The 20449-nt window shown below is 37.8% G+C and overlaps 2 protein-coding genes across 5 annotated transcripts; both read right to left on the bottom strand.

The window, feature by feature from the left end:
* Positions 1-2372: 2372 nt before the first annotated feature.
* Positions 2373-4500, bottom strand: LOC121754379 (transcription factor SPATULA-like). The gene is made up of 6 exons (XM_042149751.1): positions 3906-4500; positions 3562-3654; positions 3414-3479; positions 3252-3317; positions 2688-2966; positions 2373-2622 (listed from the first exon to the last, which is right to left on the bottom strand). Exons 1-6 carry the CDS (start codon positions 4095-4097, stop codon positions 2533-2535), a joined length of 786 nt encoding a protein of 261 aa, XP_042005685.1. The 5' UTR covers positions 4098-4500; the 3' UTR covers positions 2373-2532.
* Positions 4501-6855: 2355 nt separating this feature from the next.
* Positions 6856-11319, bottom strand: LOC121754339 (probable E3 ubiquitin-protein ligase RHG1A). Of its 4 annotated transcripts, XM_042149723.1 has the most exons (8): positions 11011-11315; positions 10857-10901; positions 10477-10573; positions 8532-10370; positions 7849-7902; positions 7614-7712; positions 7386-7529; positions 6856-7305 (listed from the first exon to the last, which is right to left on the bottom strand). In XM_042149723.1, the coding sequence occupies exons 4-8, from the start codon at positions 10284-10286 to the stop codon at positions 7174-7176; spliced, it is 2184 nt and encodes a 727-aa protein (XP_042005657.1). In that variant the 5' UTR covers positions 10287-10370; positions 10477-10573; positions 10857-10901; positions 11011-11315; the 3' UTR covers positions 6856-7173. The 4 variants fall into 4 exon arrangements, with proteins under 4 accessions (XP_042005657.1, XP_042005663.1, XP_042005650.1 ...); XM_042149729.1 differs by lacking the exon at positions 10477-10573 and having other exon boundaries at positions 7849-7899; positions 11011-11319; XM_042149716.1 differs by lacking the exon at positions 10477-10573.
* Between the last annotated feature and the right edge of the window lie 9130 nt (positions 11320-20449).

Below are 20449 nucleotides of genomic sequence, written 5' to 3'. Positions count from 1 at the left end.
ATCTCTTTTGTAGGATTTTCGTGGCATGTGTCTTCATACATATGACCATGTGGTTATAACTCCTTCCGCTGTGCATTGTTGTAGTATTTTTGTACTAGGTGGGTCTTAGGAATAATGATCAGTAATGAGTGACCCGTGATAAACACTTTTTTAATCTTCATGATCTTTCGTTGTCTTGTGAACCTCATTTATCTTATGAAGAAGTATTCGTGTGTCTTATTGTTAATTCTTTCATCCCCTTTCTATCCCATCTTCTAAACTCCCTCCTTTAGTCATGATTCACCGAGCAATGCTATCCTTAGCAAGGCGCGGTCGTGACATTATACACATTCCGAAGAGAAAGATTAGTTTTTTTTGTACATTATTAACACAAATTCTAGATCACTATGAATTTGGAAAGTGACATATATTAGATACAAACAATCCTAAAATTAATTAACTCAAAAACATATCTACTGATAATTGATACACTTGGATTTTACATGGTTTCAGAGGGTAGTTTTGTATGAATCTAATCATAGTTTGTTTATTATTAGGCGTGTTTATATCTACTTTTCTATTATGTTGGTATTTTGACAATTTTGTGAAGAATGTGTAGAAAAATGTACAAAATATGTGGATGTGCAGCAACTTTGGTTCGAGACAATTTTTATGATGATTTTGAAGTCCAACTAGTTCATAATGCATACCATTCTCTTCTTCTTTGAAGAAGCTTCGTGGGTATCTTAAAAGTCTCAATCGGAGTTTGGTAGAAAAAGTTATAGGCGTTTTACAAAGACTACGCGGAGCAGTGACAAAGCTAGCGCCCGCCAGTAATGCACGGGAAAAACGCCGTAGGAAGCTGTCGACTCGCCAGCTTCGACGCACAATTAACCTGGCTACTCACCAACTTTGATCGACTGTTTATTCCGCGCCCAAAGTCAACCCTATGTATATATATGCCGAGGAAACGCCTCCCAACACCATTCTACACGCCTCCAACCTAGAAAATCACAGTTTTTCACCTAGGAAGAAGAGAAGAACGAGTAGAGGACGAGTATTCATCGCTAGATTGAAGGCGGGGCCTCCAATCTGCCCAATACAATTTTAGGAGTTCATATTTTAATTTTATCTATGTTCAAACAATGTTTTTGAATATTTCTCTGAATATTTATTTGACTTTTGTGATGAACATGAGTAGCTAAATCCCCCGTAGAGTTCTACGGGAGAGATACAATGATTCTTATGTTTAATTGATTTCCTTTTTCTGTCTTGGCTCATGTGGTTATTTTGATTTCTTTTGTGCTTATACATTTATTTGACTGATCACCTCATAAATGCATATGGATTTTACTACAATAATCGAGAGATGAGTAGTCTAATTTGAAAGAGGAGAAATTGATGTCTTTGCCAATATAATCGAGAGATTTGAGCCTTTGAGTGAAGCATTTTATCTAAGGAGCTTTTAAGAGTTGTTGCCTTAATTCTAGGAAGGAAACTTTGGTTCTAGGTAGCAATCTACAAACTATATGCTTTTAGAGAAGATATAATTTTACCTTAGTGATAGCTTAATAACCCTTGAGACCATTTGTTGGCATAGTTCAGAATCTAGTTGAGCATATGATAGTTGTTATCGACCCCGTAGGATTCTACCTTCCCAATTCTTGATCTACATCCACTACCTTTTATTTGCTTTTTATTGTTCCAGTTGTTTCCATTAGCTTTAGTTATTGTTTATATTTTTGCTTTTACGTAGATTTAGAAAAATAAAACCTCCTGATTCATCTTTATAGTAGTTAGGGTTGATTCGTGGTACCCTAGGTTGACACTTATTGTCACTATGGATACGATATTCTTGCTTCTTGTTTGCTAAATTAGCCTCATACACTTGAGGATATAGTTGTATTAAAAATAAGTTGAGTAAATAATCCAGATATCATTCTTAATGGAGTACATAGTTTTTCAAATCTACTTTACACACTTTAGTCCCACTAACTGAGTCACTCCTATTTCTTATGGGATTATTACCCAATATAGTCCACTTTTCAATTAGTAATTATATTAAAAATATATCAAAAGGCCCTTGCTCAAAATTTATGAAACTGATGCCTAGAATAGTATACAAGGGAAATTCCTAAAAAAAAAATCAAGGTGTTTTCCCAATCTATAGGGGGGACATATTCCGACACAATAATACACCATATCTCAATGATAAAATAAATTAATACTCCCTACAATATTAGAAGTATAATTTTTAACCCAATAAATAACATGTCAAACACATTAATGTAATTACATGGGACCAGAATTAGCATATTTAGCTCTTAAAACATCATCTTCAAATCTTGCAACATCACATCATCCAATGTTTTCTAAAGCAATCTAGACATCAATAATATTAACCCAAAAACTTCAATTATGTGTCAAAAAAGAGAGGTTTGAATAAGAAGAAGAAACACAACAATGATCTTTAACTTGACATCATTTCACTAGAAACAACATCACCTCTCTCAAATTGGTATTCTTATTTCCTCTGTTCATTATAACTTACAACTACTGTGATGACACCCTGGGCGACAAATTATTGCCCGAGCAGCTTATATCGAGCTGCAACCGCGACAAAGTGTCGTCCCTGCAGATATCCTGCAGCGGAGGATAAGAACCGTTAGTCATGGCACTGGCTGAATCAAGAAATCGAGCATTAGTACCTTTGTGGAGGCCATCAGTCCATAGCTCGGGAGCACTGCTGAGTTAGCAGCGTTTGATGTGGATGGCACTAGCGTTGGCAGGGCTGAGGGACCGTGGTTCGTGGGTGACTGCATAAAGACGTCGTTTTGGTCCCTAGAGAACTCCAATCCTCGGTTTGTGAGTAGCAATGGAATGCCTTCGTCTATGTCAAGACCGACTGAGGGTGGTGCTAGCATCGACTGCAGTGACCCTAGGGAGTATCCGGGGTGTAGACTCAACCCGTTTCTCATTGTCAACATCTGCAAACGAGAGGCGTGTCTCAGCTACTACAACTTCAACATACATTATACTACAAGATTGTGAAGTTGAAGTTCAAATCTGCCACTCCTTTTAACATGAGAAATCTTGAAAATTTCACACAGAAATGCATACATAAATTGAATAATTATCATGCTACACAAAAACTGAACACGAAAGGAATTGACAGCACGCGAACCTTTAAGGCCACAGTTGGATCGGACGAGTATGAAATGACTTTGAAACCGAGCAAGCATGTGTATACAGAGAGAGGAGAAGGCGAAAACCTGAACTTGCAGTTGAAGCTGTTTGAGATATTCAATGGCTTCATCCAACATAGATGCCTTGTCAGTCTAGCAATAGGAAACACACACAAAATCTTCACATTTCAGATCCAAAACTCAATGCAGAACATTTTAGATAAAGAGAACCAAGTTGTGCTAAAAGACCTTGTTAGAATTTGGAATCAGATTCTGAAGTGCTTTCAGCTTCTCGTTGATCCGGCTTCGCCTCCTCTGTCCAAAACAGCTAATGGTTTGAGACAAATTTGCAGTAGAAACCTAAATCTTGACAAACTAAACTAAGATCATCACACACCTTTTCTGATAAATTGTGGACTTCAGCAGCTCTACTTCTCTTCGAAGAACGAGGTGCCACCGGATTCACCATTGTATCATAAGCTTCACCTCCCTATCATTCATCAATTCCCAAAACCAAAAACCAATTTTTTTTCAAAGGGATTATTGATCACAGCAAAGATCACAGCCAAAGTTGAAATTGCAATCACAACTCTCAAATAAGATTTAGGTGCAACATTATAACTACTACACAAGCTTAATAAGCTACCAACAAAATGTAAGCTATTCACCTAAATGAGCAAGAAAAATCACATTTAATCTATCAGGATTTTGGGGAAAAGTGAGGAAGAATTCGTTGTTTACCTCGAAAGTGGAAGGGAGATTCTTGCAGCTGGGATCAGAGAAACTTATGCTGGTGGAGGACTTCGCCACCGCCCCCCCGCCGCCGAAAAAACCTCCGGCAGCAGCAGCGGCGGAGGACGACGAGTTTTGTAGAAGAATTTGAAGAAAAGACGACATGTCTTCAGATTCATTGATTCCGTAAAGATCCGACATTTTTTACACACCAAAATTCATCAAATTAATCAGAAATCAAGATTCAAACTTTCTATTTCTATCTCTCTCTCTCTGTGATTTGAAAGATTTTGAAAATGAGAAAAGAGCAAATATTGAAGCTAGCTAAACTGATTTGCTTCTATATTAATTCTTCCATTGATGAAAAAAAAAAGTGGGAGAGGATTTGACAATTTTGAATTTTGAAGCGATTCTGATGGAAAAGAGCAGACATTGAAGTCAATAAACCAAAGGAGTTTCGATTATTGGGTTATTTTCGCTGCAAAGAAGGAAAGGTATTACAAAGATTGCAGCTTTTTCATATTCCCATCAACAAATATTGCTGAAATCGATAGTTTTTCATTTCTAAATTCGGAAAGAGAGCGGTTTCCGCACTTTCCTGTATTTTTCCTCTTCTGGAAAATGGTTTATGGCTATGACATGAGAAGAGCTAAATTTAAATTTATTATATTCTTTTAAATTATAAATGAATGATAATCTCTAATCATCCCGCCTTAATTCTCCTAATCTTTTGTTTATTTAAACAGAGGGGTCTCATGTTTTCTTTATTTTCCAAGAGATCCTTCAGTTTTCAAGGTGCAACCAATTTTGTTTTTACATACCAAACCAATAAAATAGGTAAATATTTCGCATTCAATTAATGAGTAAAGACTAAAACTGATCCTGAATATAAACTTATTTTATGATTTTGGTCTTATATTTTATCTTTTGAATTTTTGCATCTTGGACATTTTAACTCAGATCACAATTGGTCCTACACTAACAATTCCGTCAATTTTTAAACGGTTTTAACCCGATTTTGACCGATTTTTAAACGATTTTAACCTGAATGGGACTGTTAAAACCATCAAAATCGGGTTAAAACTGTTTAAAAATTGACGGAATTGTTAGTGTAGGACCAAATGTGATTCGAGTTGAAATGTTCAGGATGCAAAAATTCAAAAGATAAAGTATAAGACCAAAATCATAAAATAAGTTTATGTTCAGGACCAGTTTTGGTCGTTCCTCTCAATTAATTAACAAGATTGAGGCTTTTTAATTATACAAATTTATCATATTTTTATACTAGATGATAAATATATTTAAATTAAAGTCTTTTTTCTAAATACAAAGAAAAAAAATAACTTAATTTTTCCGAATGAGTTTCAACTTAAAAAATAAAACCAACAAAAAAGTAACACATTTTCAATTGTTATTTTGTGTTGACGGATTTATCATGAATTCATCATCGCATAGCCAAAAAAATCATGATATTTGAAACCATTACCTACCCGAAAATATAACAATAATACAGCAGTTGCAGCGTCATACATATAAATAATATAATATGCTACTAAAATAAAGTTTTTATTAGAATATGACATTGTCATATAAATGATAAATTTGTTGACAACTTAGTTGTCATCTGTTATTTTCATTCTATTTTCTATTTTCTGACCAAACTGTCCAAATTCAGTTTCACTTAAAGCCAAAATAGAAGCAAAAATATAATATAATTATAAAATGAAGTAGTTGGAAACAAATATTTAATACTGGAAATATTAAATAATAAAGTGTAGAAATGATAGAAATAATTTGACTGGTTACCTCATCCAACTGGAACCATCGTACCCTAAAACAGAGCTTGAGATTAGATTATAGAGTATACTTTTTTCAAAGGCACCATTCCCAATATTACTCATTCCAAGTTGCGTGTGAGAAATTTGGAACCATCCTATTTTATTTATATGCATCATATTTATTTATCTATATCTTAAATATGTTTTATCTATTGTTTAAAAATAAAGACTTTAGATATAATACGAATTTTAATATTACAAAATTAATAAAGTAAAAAAGATAAAAAGAAAGAAAAAAAAGGTATTGTTAGAGAATACACATCATTAGCAGCATAATGTTGGTAAAAAGTTTTCAAAAACATAAATGGTTTATTTTGATTCACGGGTCAAAATGACAAAAAAAGAAACTGTTTTTTTAAATGGAGTATTTTATCTGATTTTTATTTTTCTATAAAATTTTTTTTACAACGATGAAATAACATCAAATAGATCATGATATTAAGCATGTAATGACATAGAAGGAATAATTAGGATGAATGGTGACACATTTTGTGAGAAGCTCTTACTTTTCCTTTGGTTGAATCTGTTTATATATTTGAAATATTTTTACTTATTAGTATGAATAAGTTTACTATATATGTAAATTTCATTCAATTTGCTATAACCTTAGTATAATTAATTAATATGAGTATATAGGTACTACTATGTCAATCCAAAGCTTTTGTGTTCTTAAAATGCCTATTAGTGGCCTAGTAGGTGCAATTTGCATGGCATCGAAAAAATAATTAAACTAAATAGGTAGTAGTGCAGTACCTTAAATAAATATTTAATGCAATTAAAAACCGTTCATTTAATTTTAAGCTGCCTCCCCTATAATTTTCAGGTACCAGGGTTCAATTTGGGTCAAACATCAAAGGGCCAATGAAGAGTATGATTACCCACCTTATGCTAAGGAAATCTAAAAAAATTCGACCACTTTTTATTACTTATAGTAATGTACATAAAATGGTTCATACTCATAGATGTATCATGTATTGTCGAATTAATGAGAAATAATGGATTATTTAAAAATACATTGTGCACATATTTCATCAAAACTAGTACTCTGTACTAACATTGATCATACTCCATATACTAGCATGAAACATTAAAAAATAAAAACAAAAATAAAAATACGAGCATACACAAATAAAAGCCAATGAAATATCATGAAACAATTGTCAAATGTAACATGGTAGATGAATGTAAATAGTTGAATATTCAAAAATCCTGTCATTTGCTGACTAAAATATGTAGCTGAACAAGGTTCTCTAATTTCATTTTCTTTCCAAGAATCAATGTACCTTCCACAGAAGAGCAAAGATAATTTAGGGCGGCCGGAGGCGAAAATACGAAAGGGAAGACGGCGAGCTTCTTAGCAACGATGCCTTTAAGGACTCACGTTGTTACTCTCCGCATACCTGCTAGAACGACGAGCCAAGAACTGCTGTGCCCGTCTCTCAGGTGGTCAGCCCCGTTGTTTTACAAATGGGGCACAAGTTCTTATGCATCAGCCATTCCTTGATGCAGTCGGCATGGAAATTATGCCCGCATTCCAACGCTCCAAGATCTTCACCTTTGTTATACTCCTCCTGCAACGCAACAACGACGTGAATACCTAAAACAAACTTGAAAAGATCGGTTTTCGTGTGGAAGAATGTTGTGGCCTTACCCGACATATACTGCAAGGCTCCATCTCAGCTGCATTCTTGGCTTTACCGCCTAGGTATTTCCGTCGCTTCAAGCGGCTCGTCACGGTTTCTTCATTCAGCCCGGTGCACACATTTCCGATGCGCTCCTCTAGGGCCAATAGTTCCTGGAAACGAGTGGAAAAATCAAGCTGCTGCATATCATAAAGCATTGATGTGTTGTGAAAATACAAACGGTGCTGCATCCTCACCTCGTACGACATGTTATCAACGTCTAGTCGCATATCCCGGTGCCGATCATGGGTGTCAGCCATCCCAAAAAGGACTGAGTGATCGAGGATCATCACATCCTACCATACAAGAAAACAATAGCAAGATAATTAGTTCAAATACATATCGACTTTATAACAAGTGCATTTCCACTACAACACAACGGCATATAGTCAAGAAGTTGGTAAAAACCCGAAAAAGGAAAAGAATACAGACCTCAAATCTCAGGCCTTCCCCTCTCCTCATGAGGTCCAGGACGTGGCGAATCTGCTAAAAACGGAAACAAACTTTAATCAATCACAAGGATCTACGAATAGAATGGGTGAAAAATCTTCGGTTTAACGAGACATCATGTTTGAAAAAAAGACTGTGAATGAGTATAATCCAGCAATGTTTTTTTACTAAATACAAGTGCTTAAAGCATATAGAACATCGTTAGAGAGAAAAACAAGACATGACATTTATGATCAGTAAACTTTAACACACTTATTACATTTACGGTCAAGTTTTAGTTCTTTCAATTTGAAACACTTACTTTACAAAGCCAGCAAAACAAATACATTAATCTATACTATATGCAGTTTAATCTCAAAGTTAATTAGCTAATTTGATTTCTTGATACAGTGCTGATTCCTAAGCAATAAAACAAACGTTTTTTTAACGCAGGGAAACATAGCCTATAGACCTCATTTGCATCATTCATGGAGTTCGAAGTGTGAAAACTGAAAGACTGGATACCATGAATAAGTGATCAACAGCCAACGATACAAGTTTAAGCCATGACATTACTTAGAAAAAAATTCACAAATCCAAGTTATAAATACAAACAGAAAGCATTAAGCATCGGCAAAGATAGAAGCTAATGGATCAATTGTAAATGAAAGAAGGATGTGGAATACCTCGGACATTACACCGCCTCTTCCTTCACCTGCAGCAGCCAAAGCTCTCAGCGAATGCGGTACCCCAAAAGCACCATCGACGTGCCTTTCAAGATATGCTGATCTTGAGCTTAGCCCACGATGACCATGACTATCAGATACCGATGGAAGTACCATCTCCTGAGGTAGTCCCGGTCTTGCAGCATGATTGCTGCTCTGACCTGCAGCCTCGGCTCCTGCACTTGACAACAGAGATCTCCTCACAATCTCTGATAATCTCTGAGGATATTGGGGATGGCTCCGATGTGACCAACTTGGAGCAGCAGCATTGAGGCCGGTGCTGGACCCGGCCCGAGAACTAGACGCGGAATTTCCAGCCACACTGTTGCTCCCGCCAGAAAAGTTCCAGTTTGTAGGATTCTGAGATGAGTTTCCCATCTCACTGGCTGGAACAAACATAGGATGCTCGGAAATGTTTTGTGGAATATGCCTTGAAGAAGGCTCTCCAAAAGGCATCCTCCTGTCTTCAGAAGCTGCTGATGCTGCAGCAATAGCAGCAGCCCCCCTGCTAGTTCTCGACTGCCACCTAGGATGATTATTACGGCGCACAAGAGGATCAGACAGAATAGGCCGGCTGTTTAGGTTTGCATTTTCCACTGAGTTAGCCGGAGCCATATCAAATAAATGGTTTTGGAGTAATCTAGAAGAGTGCCTAGAAGATGAAAGGCCTACATTTCCAACATCAGTCTCAGTCAAAAGAGAGTTGTTGGGAAATGTATCCTGTTGGTGTAGGCCATTCATTCGCAAAAGGAAATTTCTACGGGAACTTTCTGCATTCCCTGAGGAGGTCAGTGAGAAAGGCATCGCAGCACGAGCTGCTGCTGCTGCACCAAGCCTGAGCCTCGGATTTGCTGGCTCCGAACCATTATTAACGATGGCATCATTGTGTGGTGAAACTGGTAAACTAGAGTTGCTGACAGCAACATGAGTGGTTGGCATGGTATGCAATTGGTTTCTTTCATCATGTTGAAAACTTGAGCTCCCTACTCCCGAAGACTGTCCTGTTTGCACTTCAAGAGCTTTTTGCTTGCATGACATATATCGGCCATCGATTGAAAGACCCGGCCTGTCTTCCCTCTCGTCCATCACATAGCCACCGCGCCTTGGAGGCATGGAAAATGGATCAGAGGAGGTGCGGGGAGCTTGCATCTGTTCATTAGACAGTCCAATAGATATGTAGGAGCAGGGACGCTCGACTACCTGGCAATCATCATCGTTGTCATCATCATCATCTGAATCAACAAATCCCGAGATCATATTAAGATCCTGAGGAAGGGCACTGGAGCTAGAAGTGCGCAAACCAAAGGCAGCGTGTGCACCCTGACTGCCTTGTGAGTTCACATTGATGTTATCCAATGAACGAACATCAGAGTCTTCGTATTGCCTTTCTTCTAAGGCGAGGTTGGTTCTCAGGCCAAAGGTCCAACTATTCTCCATTTTCCTCTCATTATCGCCTAGGCGCTGTGACGAACTGGAACTAGCTTCACCTACACTCCACTCCACATTCGGCCCCTCATGCCTCACATGTTGCAAGTACTGATTATTGGCCTCACTTGGCAGCATTCGGTAATCTGGTAGCCGGTTTTGCACGGTGGCCTGTATACTAGTCCACGGAAGTTGGGAATGGGACTCTATGGTGGCGTCACCCGACCCAGAGCCATGATCAAATCCTATATTCTCAGGTAAAGTACTGACGGAGCTACTTGGCCCTTGCATTACGGCTAAGCCGAATTTTATTCCAATAATTATGAACAAAACAAATTAATGGTAGAAAAATAGCAAGACTGTTCTTCAGGAAATCTGCAACCACAGAATTCATCAGTAAATTCCATGTATCCAATACTTTCCGAAAGCATATTCAAGAACAAGATACAAAAAACAAGAGTAAAACAGTATGGAGTATTACATTTTGGGGAAAACTTAAATTCAAAGGCACCATTCAACACTACTCCAACATTAAAGTTCACTTTTTTAGCATATGTTCAAGAAACAACAAATTTAATCTGCAAATCACATACAAAAATAAGAAACCATCAGAAAAAGCGTAACAGATTTAAACCCAACTAAATTGTTCTTCCAAAAAAACAAATAAACAAGGGAAAATCCTAAACCAACACCTTAAAATGCATGAGTTTCAAAGCATAATCGAAGGGTGAAACATATGGTTACATATGATAGCTGGTAATCCAAAAGGGAAAAAAGCAAGAAAAACATCAAATTCCCAAACAGAACCCAAAGGAATCCAAAATCAAACACACAAACATGTAAGAATCTGAGAAAATTTACCAGCCCAAAGAGCAGCAGATACAGCAATAGATCCAAAGTCAAGACCTGAAAATTGAAAACAAAAATCAGATAAAAATCGAATCTTTGAAGGAAAAAACTCGGTTGTAAGCTACATAAAGTTTTGAAACACAATCAGAAACTCCTCCACACCCACCTCTGCTTTCCCCCCTTTCAGAGAAGCCTAAATCAGAGAGATGCGAAACCCATACCTTCCCAGACAGCAAGGAAAATTTAGAGAGAGAAAACAGAGTCTTCAAAAATGGGGTGGGAGAAAGAGAGAGAGAAAGAAAGATGATGGAAATGAAATTAGGGGTGGTGAGGTATGAAATATTAGAGAAAGGGTGGGGTGATTAATGAGGACAGTATTCTTTAACTTACTCAAAACACCTCACTAGCATACACATAATGCCACCACATTCATACCCTCTCTCACATTTCAAACCAATACACAAAAATGAAAAGTAACAAATCTCATTCAATTCCCACAACACCACCTACCAAAAGTCAATCAAATAGGCATCTCTGCCCAGAGTAATTTTTTTTTCTTTTGGGAGTTTGAAAAAGAAATGCACCGAAAAAAAGAAAGAAATTGGGATAATCTTGGCTCACCAAATTATCTCCTTTTCTTGTCAGATTTCCCAGTTTTAACTCTGTCTCCAAGAACTGAGAATCTTATATGAAAACCAATAGATTAGAAAATGAATTTGAAAATTAAAGAATCCTTTTTTATGATTTTTGTGGTGAATTGTGGTGAAGCAAACCATATCTATCATCGGAAAATGGACGAGAGTTGCAAACATATAAATGGGCTACCTTGAGTTCATTAGTGTGAGGCCTTTCGAGGAGTATCCCAAGAGCAAAATCGTGAGGGCCAAAGCGGACAATATCATACTACTGTGGAGTTCGGGTGTGCACCACCGAGGTCCCAACAATTTTCTTTTAGGTATTTTCCTCTTATGGATTTCAAAAACCTCAGACCAACCACCTGTCCTTGCTTGTGTGTATATGCAAATATGCAGTGCATCAAATGGTTATTATATATATTTATTTAGTCTAAAATAATTTTATCAGTATCTTTACCCTTTTTGTGCGAGGCCTGGGGACATTCATGTTATTCTTTGCCTATTTGGCCTTGATTTGATTCATTGTTGTGGTATATATACTTAGCATAATCCGATTGACACTTTTGCATTTCAAACATTGGAAGGAGAATCAGACTTTGAATTCACATATTGGGGATTAGGATTGTCGTTATTAAGTTACGAAAGAATGTCGGTGTCTGGATTGTCGTTACTATGTTATGAAAGAATGTCGGCAAAGCAGGCATTTAGTTGACGAGAATAGGGTGTTTGTGAAATATTTATATCCGTTGATAGTGATTTTCTAAAATCAAAAAGGAAATGGATACATTAATTGTATGAGTATTATGTAAGTATTATATATAATCTAAATATTTAACGGTCTTTCACTGAAATTTAAATTAACTTACTTTGTCGTCCAGTGCAATCATTATTACATTTAAGTTACCAATAAAAGCACAGGACAATTATAATTTTAGTTAACATGAATATGGTGTATGTGACCCGTGAAGTTATATATGATTGTCGGGTGATTCTCGTTGGTTGAGAAAGAATGAAAAAAATACTTAAAAAATTATTTATCAACAACAAAATTATTTTCGTCATTTAAGATTCCCTAAAAACGAAAAAGGAAATTGATACATTAATTTAATGAGAATGCACATTATATATAGTCCAATATTTAACTTCACTGAAATATAGATTAACCTACTTTGTCATCTGGCGTGCGTCCGACGTGCAATCATTATTACATTTAACTTACGAATGAAAGTGTGCGATGATTATAATTTTAGTTAGCAATATTGGGGTACAAACTCATCCCACATCGGATGAGTGAGGGAAGTTGGAAGGTGTATATAATTCCTGTCCAACCCCAATTAGTTTGAGGCCTTTTGGGAGTGACCAAAAAACAAATCCGTGTGGGCTTGACCCAAAGCAGACAATATCAAACTAATGTTGCAGTCGACGATCCTAACAAGTGGTATCAGAGCCCAGGTGGCTATGGATTGTGCCTGGATGAGCCCCGGTTAGGGTCGTGCCCTGAAGGACTCGGGTTAGAGTCGGGCCCAGGATGACCCATGTTTGTGTCGACTGCATTCCCGATGTGGTCTCGGTTTGAGGGGAGGTTTGTTGGGATACAAACCTGATACGATTATTATTATTATTTAGTTAGTTAGTTAATTATGGATTTGCATATCTTTTCCATGTCTTTTGTCTTGCTCATTAAGTTAATATCCACTATTATAAATAGTGGACATTGTTAGTCATTTTGATCATTCAAGAAATATCAATTATCCTTCTATTTTATTTTCTCTTACTCTCTTTCCGTTCAAACGTGCAAAACGCACAAAACCCTAATTTTGACGCCGGATTGATCGACGGGCAAGAGCTCCCGCGACGTTCGACGCGAAATCAATGAGTTAAGGAACTTCATCCTTAACAATTGGTGCTTTCATTGAGAGCTCTTCCTCCGAATCGCTGTCTACATGTCGTACGGCTACACCGGATACCAACTCCGGTAGGCGGATTACCACCCATGGCAGCCCGTACCTCAACCCCTGCTCCATCCGATCAGAGCGTTAGATCAACAACCATCATATCCATATCCACAGGATGGGAGACTCCACCCACAACACCATCCCTACCAAGCCCGTCAACCCACTTCTTGGGACCCGCCATGGCTGCGCCAGGAAACTGCGTGTCAGCAACCATCGTCCTACGAGACAGATTTGTACTCGCCACCACCGCCCTCTTGTTGGGACCCGCCAAGGTTGTGCACGCAGCAGGGATACTCTCAGCCTTATCAACCGCCTCAGCAGCCACACCACACCGCGCTCAGACAATCCACTAGTTGGGATCCACCTGCCTACTGGGAGACAACGGGACAACGCCCCTTCCACGAGGTCTCGGTATACTATCATCCGCTGCCCCCCAACCATAACTCAGGATGGAATCAACCCGCGCCGCAGCCACCTTGTCCAGCCACCACCACGGCACATCCGACTCTCGCACAACTTTAACAATTATTGGAAGCTTGCTACAGGATGGAGTCTCACCTTGTTGCAGCCGACCGACGCATCGACAACATGCTTCTTCCAGAGGTGCTTGAACCTGCGCAGCCCTACGACTCTCAAATTTTTGGGTTTGGGGACCTCGTTAAGCACCTTCCTCCATCAGAAAATAGCAAGGCTTCACCGGGGCCCTCAGATTTAGTCCCCTACGACTCATTGGCTCCGCCGCAGCAGTCGAGTACAACACCACCACCCTTTACGCTGCTTCCCGATACCGCCCTCGAGCCGCCGTATGCTCTGTCCAAGACTTCAGTTGGGAATGTTTTAGAGTGCAATAAGAAAGAGATTGTGATTCTTGACTGTGATCGAGTCGATGAAGGATTTGATGATTCTTCGGAGAAGATTCTACATTCTTCTTCTCGTTTTGGTGGAGTTGAAAAGGTTGAGAAGATAGAGAAGTCCAGTCCGGATTCCCCACGTAAAGAGAAACCGGTTCACGGTTGCCTCGAGATTCAGTGAGCGCGACAATTGAATGCTTCTCGATTCAAGATTCCCCAAGTCCAGATTGGTTTGGGTAGTTCCATTGTGGACAACGCATCGCTGAAATTATTGAGTGATTCATCTCATGTCAGGGTTGTTGCAAGTATGAATCATCGATCAACATCGCTCGACGCCGATGCCCGGTTGATTCCTCCGCAAAATGACACTCTATGCTTGAGCATTCATGGATGCATTGATGCAGGGAGACGCTCAACTATTCGGTGTATGTTTGACCCAGGAGGATTCCTCGACACTCATCGTTGCTTCATGGTGCCCACCTTGAGGACAAGGTGGATTTCAACCGTGTGGGAATTGATACGATTATTATTATTATTTAGTTAGTTAGTTAATTATGGATTTGCATATCTTTTCCATATCTTTTGTCTTGCTCATTAAGTTAGTATCCACTATTATAAATAGTGGACATTGTTAGTCATTTTGATCATTCAAGAAATATGAAATTATCTTTTTAGCTTTTATCGTATTTTATCTTTTTGCAATCCTAAATCTTGGTTTGATCGACCGGCAAAGCTCCGGCGACTGCCTTTTATCGTGTTAAGGGAACTTCACCCTTAACAATTGGTGCTTTAATCGGATCTCATCCTCCGGATTACCACCATTTCGACAACCACGTCATGTATTGTCGCAACCAACAATATCAGCCATGGGCGACACCGCGAACAGAAACTATCCTTGACGCGGAGATGCCATATGCACAGCCAGCCTACCAGGCCCGACAGCCCACCTGTTGGGACCCGCCATGGCTACGCGATCAGTCGCCGCTCCCGTTCGTAGATGGACCAGTTCCTCAACAAAATCCTAACGCCGGGTATCCGGGATTACACCACCAGCCTCATAATGTCCACGCCGAGCAGCCCCGTCAACCCTCATGTTGGGACCCACCCAGCTACCGCTGCCCACAGACCTTCCACACCGGTTATCAACAATGGCAGCCGATTCACCACCCGCCTGGAGTGCTGCGTATGCAGCCTACGTACCAGCCATCGCAGTTCGACCGATCACTGAGTCCCGGCACAGCGTTGCTGCCTGCTGTTGCCCAGCCACGATCTGGCTCCACGCTCCTGCCTCAACAGTCCCGGGAGTTTATTGATTCGGGGCAGCCGCGTGGTCTCAACAATATTACCAACCTCATGGTTCGATCGCCCTCCCCTGCCCAACTAGCCGCCGTAAACGATTACAACGAGAAGTTACGTGTGTATAGATTGGACCAAGCCGCCCTGCTCGCCCGTGTGACCGCTCGGTTTGAGGAGAACATTGATGATGAAAATATAGTTGCGGAGAATACTGATAATACTCCCACAATGGTATTGAGTGAGGATATTCCTGAGGACATTAAAGATGTTTCCAACAATGCTACTCGCAATAATAATGGTGTTACTCTTGATGTTCTAGACGACGAGTCCTGCAAAGTGATCCTCAGGAACGACAATATGAGGCCTCAATTGCTCGTTGAGTCATATGATGACAAAAATGGGGATGAAATTATTGTTCCAACACATCATGAATTGAGAATAAAATATGATATAGAGGCTTTGCTTGAGGAGAATGTTGTCGGTTGTGCAGATAACTTTATTCTAGTTAAGAGCCTATCTAATAGTAGATTTATTTGAGCAACAAAGCTTATGTTCCCCGGCATAATTGAGTCATGGTGTCGATCTAGTATACAAAGTTTGTTCCTTTATCGGCACCGACCGTTTGATCCAGGAGGGGAGGTCTCGCCAAAGCTTATGTTCGCGACACTCTTGGTTATGTCGTGGTTCCCACCTTGAGGACAAGGTGGATTTTAACCGTGGGGGAGTTGATACGAGAATATCTCTACGAATATCCCATATATCTATTATTTAGTTTAGTATTGATTTAGCATATCTTTCCATATATTCTTAGTATCTTTATTTCTTATTCTCTAAGTCAGAGTAGTCTTATAAATAGGAGATATTGTATTCTTCTATTTCAATCAAGAAATATGAAATTATCTTTTTAGCTTTTATCGTATTTTATCTTTTTGCAATCCTAAATCTTGGTTTGATCGACCGGCAAAGCTCCGGCGACTGCCTTTTATCGTGTTAAGGGAACTTCACCCTTAACAAAACCTATCCCACATCGGATGAGTGAGGGAAGTTGGAAGGTGTATATAATTCATGTCCAACCCCAATTAGTTTGAGGCCTTTTGGGAGTGACCCAAAAATAAATCCGTGCGGCCTTGACCCAAAGCGGAAAATATCAAATTAATATTGCAGTCGACGATCCTAACAAGTAAGAATATGGTGCGTATGAGACGTATAGTTATATATATGATTGATGGGTAGTTTTCGTTCTTTGAGAAATCATGAAGAATATTTATTTATTATTTATTAGGGACAAAATTATATTCATCGTTAGTGATTCCCAAAAAGGAAAAATGAAATGGATACATTACTTGTATGAGTGTGCACATTATATATAATCCGAATGTTTAATTGACAATAAAATTTAGATTAACTAATTTTTCATCCAACACGCGCCCAGTGTGCAATTGCATTTAAGTTACGAATAAAAAGCATGCAACGGTTATAATTTTAGTTACAAGATTATGGTGTTGTGACACGTGTATTTATATAGTATGATTGTGAGTATTCTCGTTGCTGAGAAAGAATAAAGAAATGAATTACAAATCTGATATCAGAAACTGACAAAATAAATTGTAAAATCTCTTTTTATCTCAAAATTAAATAGATATTGACTTCTGTAGCTTTGGCAAACAATAGTTATTGGCTTATTGCCATTAATGCATAACAATTGAGTATTTTATTTTGAGTGAACTACATGAACCATCCCTGACGTATTCATTTATTTCACTCCAAACCCCTGACGTTTAAAAATATCGCCACAAGTCTCTGGCGTTTAATATAATCACATATGATATATTTGTAGCCATTTTTCGGACCATAATACCCTTATGCCTTGCTGGGCATTTTAGACATATTACCGGTGTGTTGCAGGCATACTCTGCCCCAAGGCTGAGTTGCATCGCTGTCACATCAAATTTTGTCCATTTATTCTTCAGTAACTTCAGTATAATCCAGAATACTCATGATTAGATAACATTCAACTATCACTTTTTTCGATTCCATTTGATTTGGTCGCATATTTTGGTCATTGCACTTAAATTACAGCGGAAATGGATATCAAATTAAACAAAGCCGCTAGCCTTCCATGTCAGCAAACGAGTAGACCAGACAACAACATGTAAGGAAAAGTTTTGTGTTGTATTTCTTGTTTAGAAAAAATTGTTCTTATTTCTTGCTGAAAATCCCTTGTATCTGGTTGGTCATAGGGACGGACCTAGCGTATCTGGTTGGTCACAGGGATGGACCTAGCGCATGCCAAGCCGCCGCTCCAGCGGGGGCTTGGCTGGTGTCAGTCGGTACCCACCATTGCCGCCTCTGTATGCAACTAAGCTACATCTTTTAAGTTTTTTTTACAGAAAGAATGAGGAAGGAAGGAGAGGGAACAAAAGGGAAACTAAAGGGAATGGGAAGTGTGGATGTCAATGTAGCCCGCAACCCGTGGGCTGGCCCGAATAGCCCGCCAAATTTATAGGGTTAGGGCTGGAAATTTCTAGCCCGATAAAATTAAAACCCGATTAGCCCGCGTCCGATTAACCCGCGACCCGTTAGGGCTAGACCCGAAAACCCGATGGGCTGGCCCGAAAACCTGATTTTATTAATATAATAATTGATAAATAAATTAAAAACTTCAAATTCACTTTAAAATATTTAAATTTCTAAAACATACATTAAAATTTCACGAAATATATCAAAATTTAGTATTTGATCATGTTTATGATTGAGTTTGACCATATATCTCAAATTTATCATAATTAAATATTTTACACTTTATGAATATAACTAATTTTCATCATTATTTATTGGATTGATCGCATGTTAATCTTATCGGTAGCAACCCGATTAGCCCGCTGGGCTAGCCCGAAACCCTAGCTTTTAGGGTTAGGGTTGAACTTTTACGACCTGAAAGAATTCACAACCCGATTAGCCCGCACCCGATTGACCCGTAACCCGAGTATGGCCGGCCCTAAACCCGATGGGCCGGCCCGATTGACATCCCTAATGGGAAGTAGTAATTGTGAGCATTTAATTTACAGCTATGTGGGGGTCCACTTTTAATTTACCTTTACTTTTTTGTATATTTAAGTTTTTTGAAGAATACGTATATGTTTATTAATCCAATTAATTTGGGAATAAATTGCAAATTTACAATACACTGATATAACCAAATTTGCGTCCTATTTACATGTGGAATACTACTACTATATGTTATTTTTTACATTTAAATGATAAAAAGTTAGTCAAAATCTAGTTAATTTATTTAAAAATAGAAAATTAAATTATGCTTTTAATTTTTTATTAGAATATATTTTTTTTCTTTTTCTCTTATTTTAATAAAACATACTATCATTTTAAATATCATCAAAAGACAACATTAAATTGAAAGTTTGTAATTTAATATTCTGATTTCAAACTTTATGAGATTGACCAAAATTTTATTGAGTCATTATTCTTTAATGAAAATTCAACATATCTCCAAATAAAAAAAAAGAAAATTCAATATTTTAGTGTTTGTTGGAGTAAATATCAATAGTCGGAAAAGTAAATTATAATGAATTCAATTACTACAAAAATATTGTAAGTATTAATTGCTTGCCATTGCACTATATATACCCAGAAAATAAATCATGTGTACTGAATGAAATGTTAGTGATGATATTTAATTGATAAATTGTAGTAATTGAATGATTATATAAACACAAAAAATTCAAACAACAATGACAAATCAAAAGAGAAATTAGAAAAGTGATCAGAAGAAGGTAAGAAACTTTTAGGCCGTCAAATCACGCCAAGGTTGCAGCAGCAACTGCAGAGTACAAGCTGCCACTGCAGAATATCATGTGGTATGACCATAATGCCCTTTTAGGGCTGAAGGGTCTTTTTGTCCGAAAAAACCCGATATGTGATTATGTTAAACGCCAGAGACTTGTGGCGATATTTTTAAACGTCAGGGGTGTGGAGTGAAACAAATGGAAACGGCAGGAATGGTTTATGTAGTTCACTCTTTTATTTTTTCTTATATGCGCGATTCAAATTCAAAATCCAAGATTTGATAATTGAGTCACTAATTTTAGTGTCGTGAAGATCATGCCAAGTATCTATACCAATATGTTGGAATCGTTGCGGTCAAAGGACTTTGACCAAGAATACTTCCAACGAGACATTTAATTTTGTGAAATTAAATAATATAGCGTCTATCTACGTTTGGAGTAGATGACCGTGGTATGTTCATTTTCTCAAATCCGATTCCCGGTGAGTGAGAAATATTATGTCGTAAGTCTTTTCATCACGATTATTATTAGTTTGCATTTATTATTTTAACTCAATCTCAAAAGCAACAAAAATCTGTTTTTGAATGTTAATATCTCATGAATATTTTGGAAGAAATATATTGTATGCCATGACAAGTGTATAGTATAAATATGTATTTAATCTAATAAACACAATAAAATTTTATCGTTTCACAACTACCATATATTGCATATCAACTATAACATTATTGCGTCCATCAGATCATCATTGCACTGCACTATGTTGCATTTTTGTTTAGAATATTGCATGGTTGACAAGAAACAAAAATAGATACAACTACAATATTAATAGGAATTAAGTAACTTATCATATCATAAAACATGAAAGACTAAATTTAGAGACGAGATAGAATATTAAAATCCAATAATAATGGAAGAAATCATATATTAAGAATCCAATATTCTGTTCACCATAGAATTAGGAATTAAGTTACTTGCCATATCATAAAATGCGAAGGGCGTAAATTTAGGAAGAGGAAAAAACTGACTGATATACATATACCAACTATAACCTTTCCCCTATAT

This window comes from Salvia splendens, chromosome 1 (genome assembly GCF_004379255.2).
Source record: "Salvia splendens isolate huo1 chromosome 1, SspV2, whole genome shotgun sequence".
NCBI lineage: Eukaryota > Viridiplantae > Streptophyta > Magnoliopsida > Lamiales > Lamiaceae > Salvia > Salvia splendens.
Note: the sequence above shows the minus strand (reverse complement) of the source record. Positions and strands in the feature narration are given on the sequence as shown.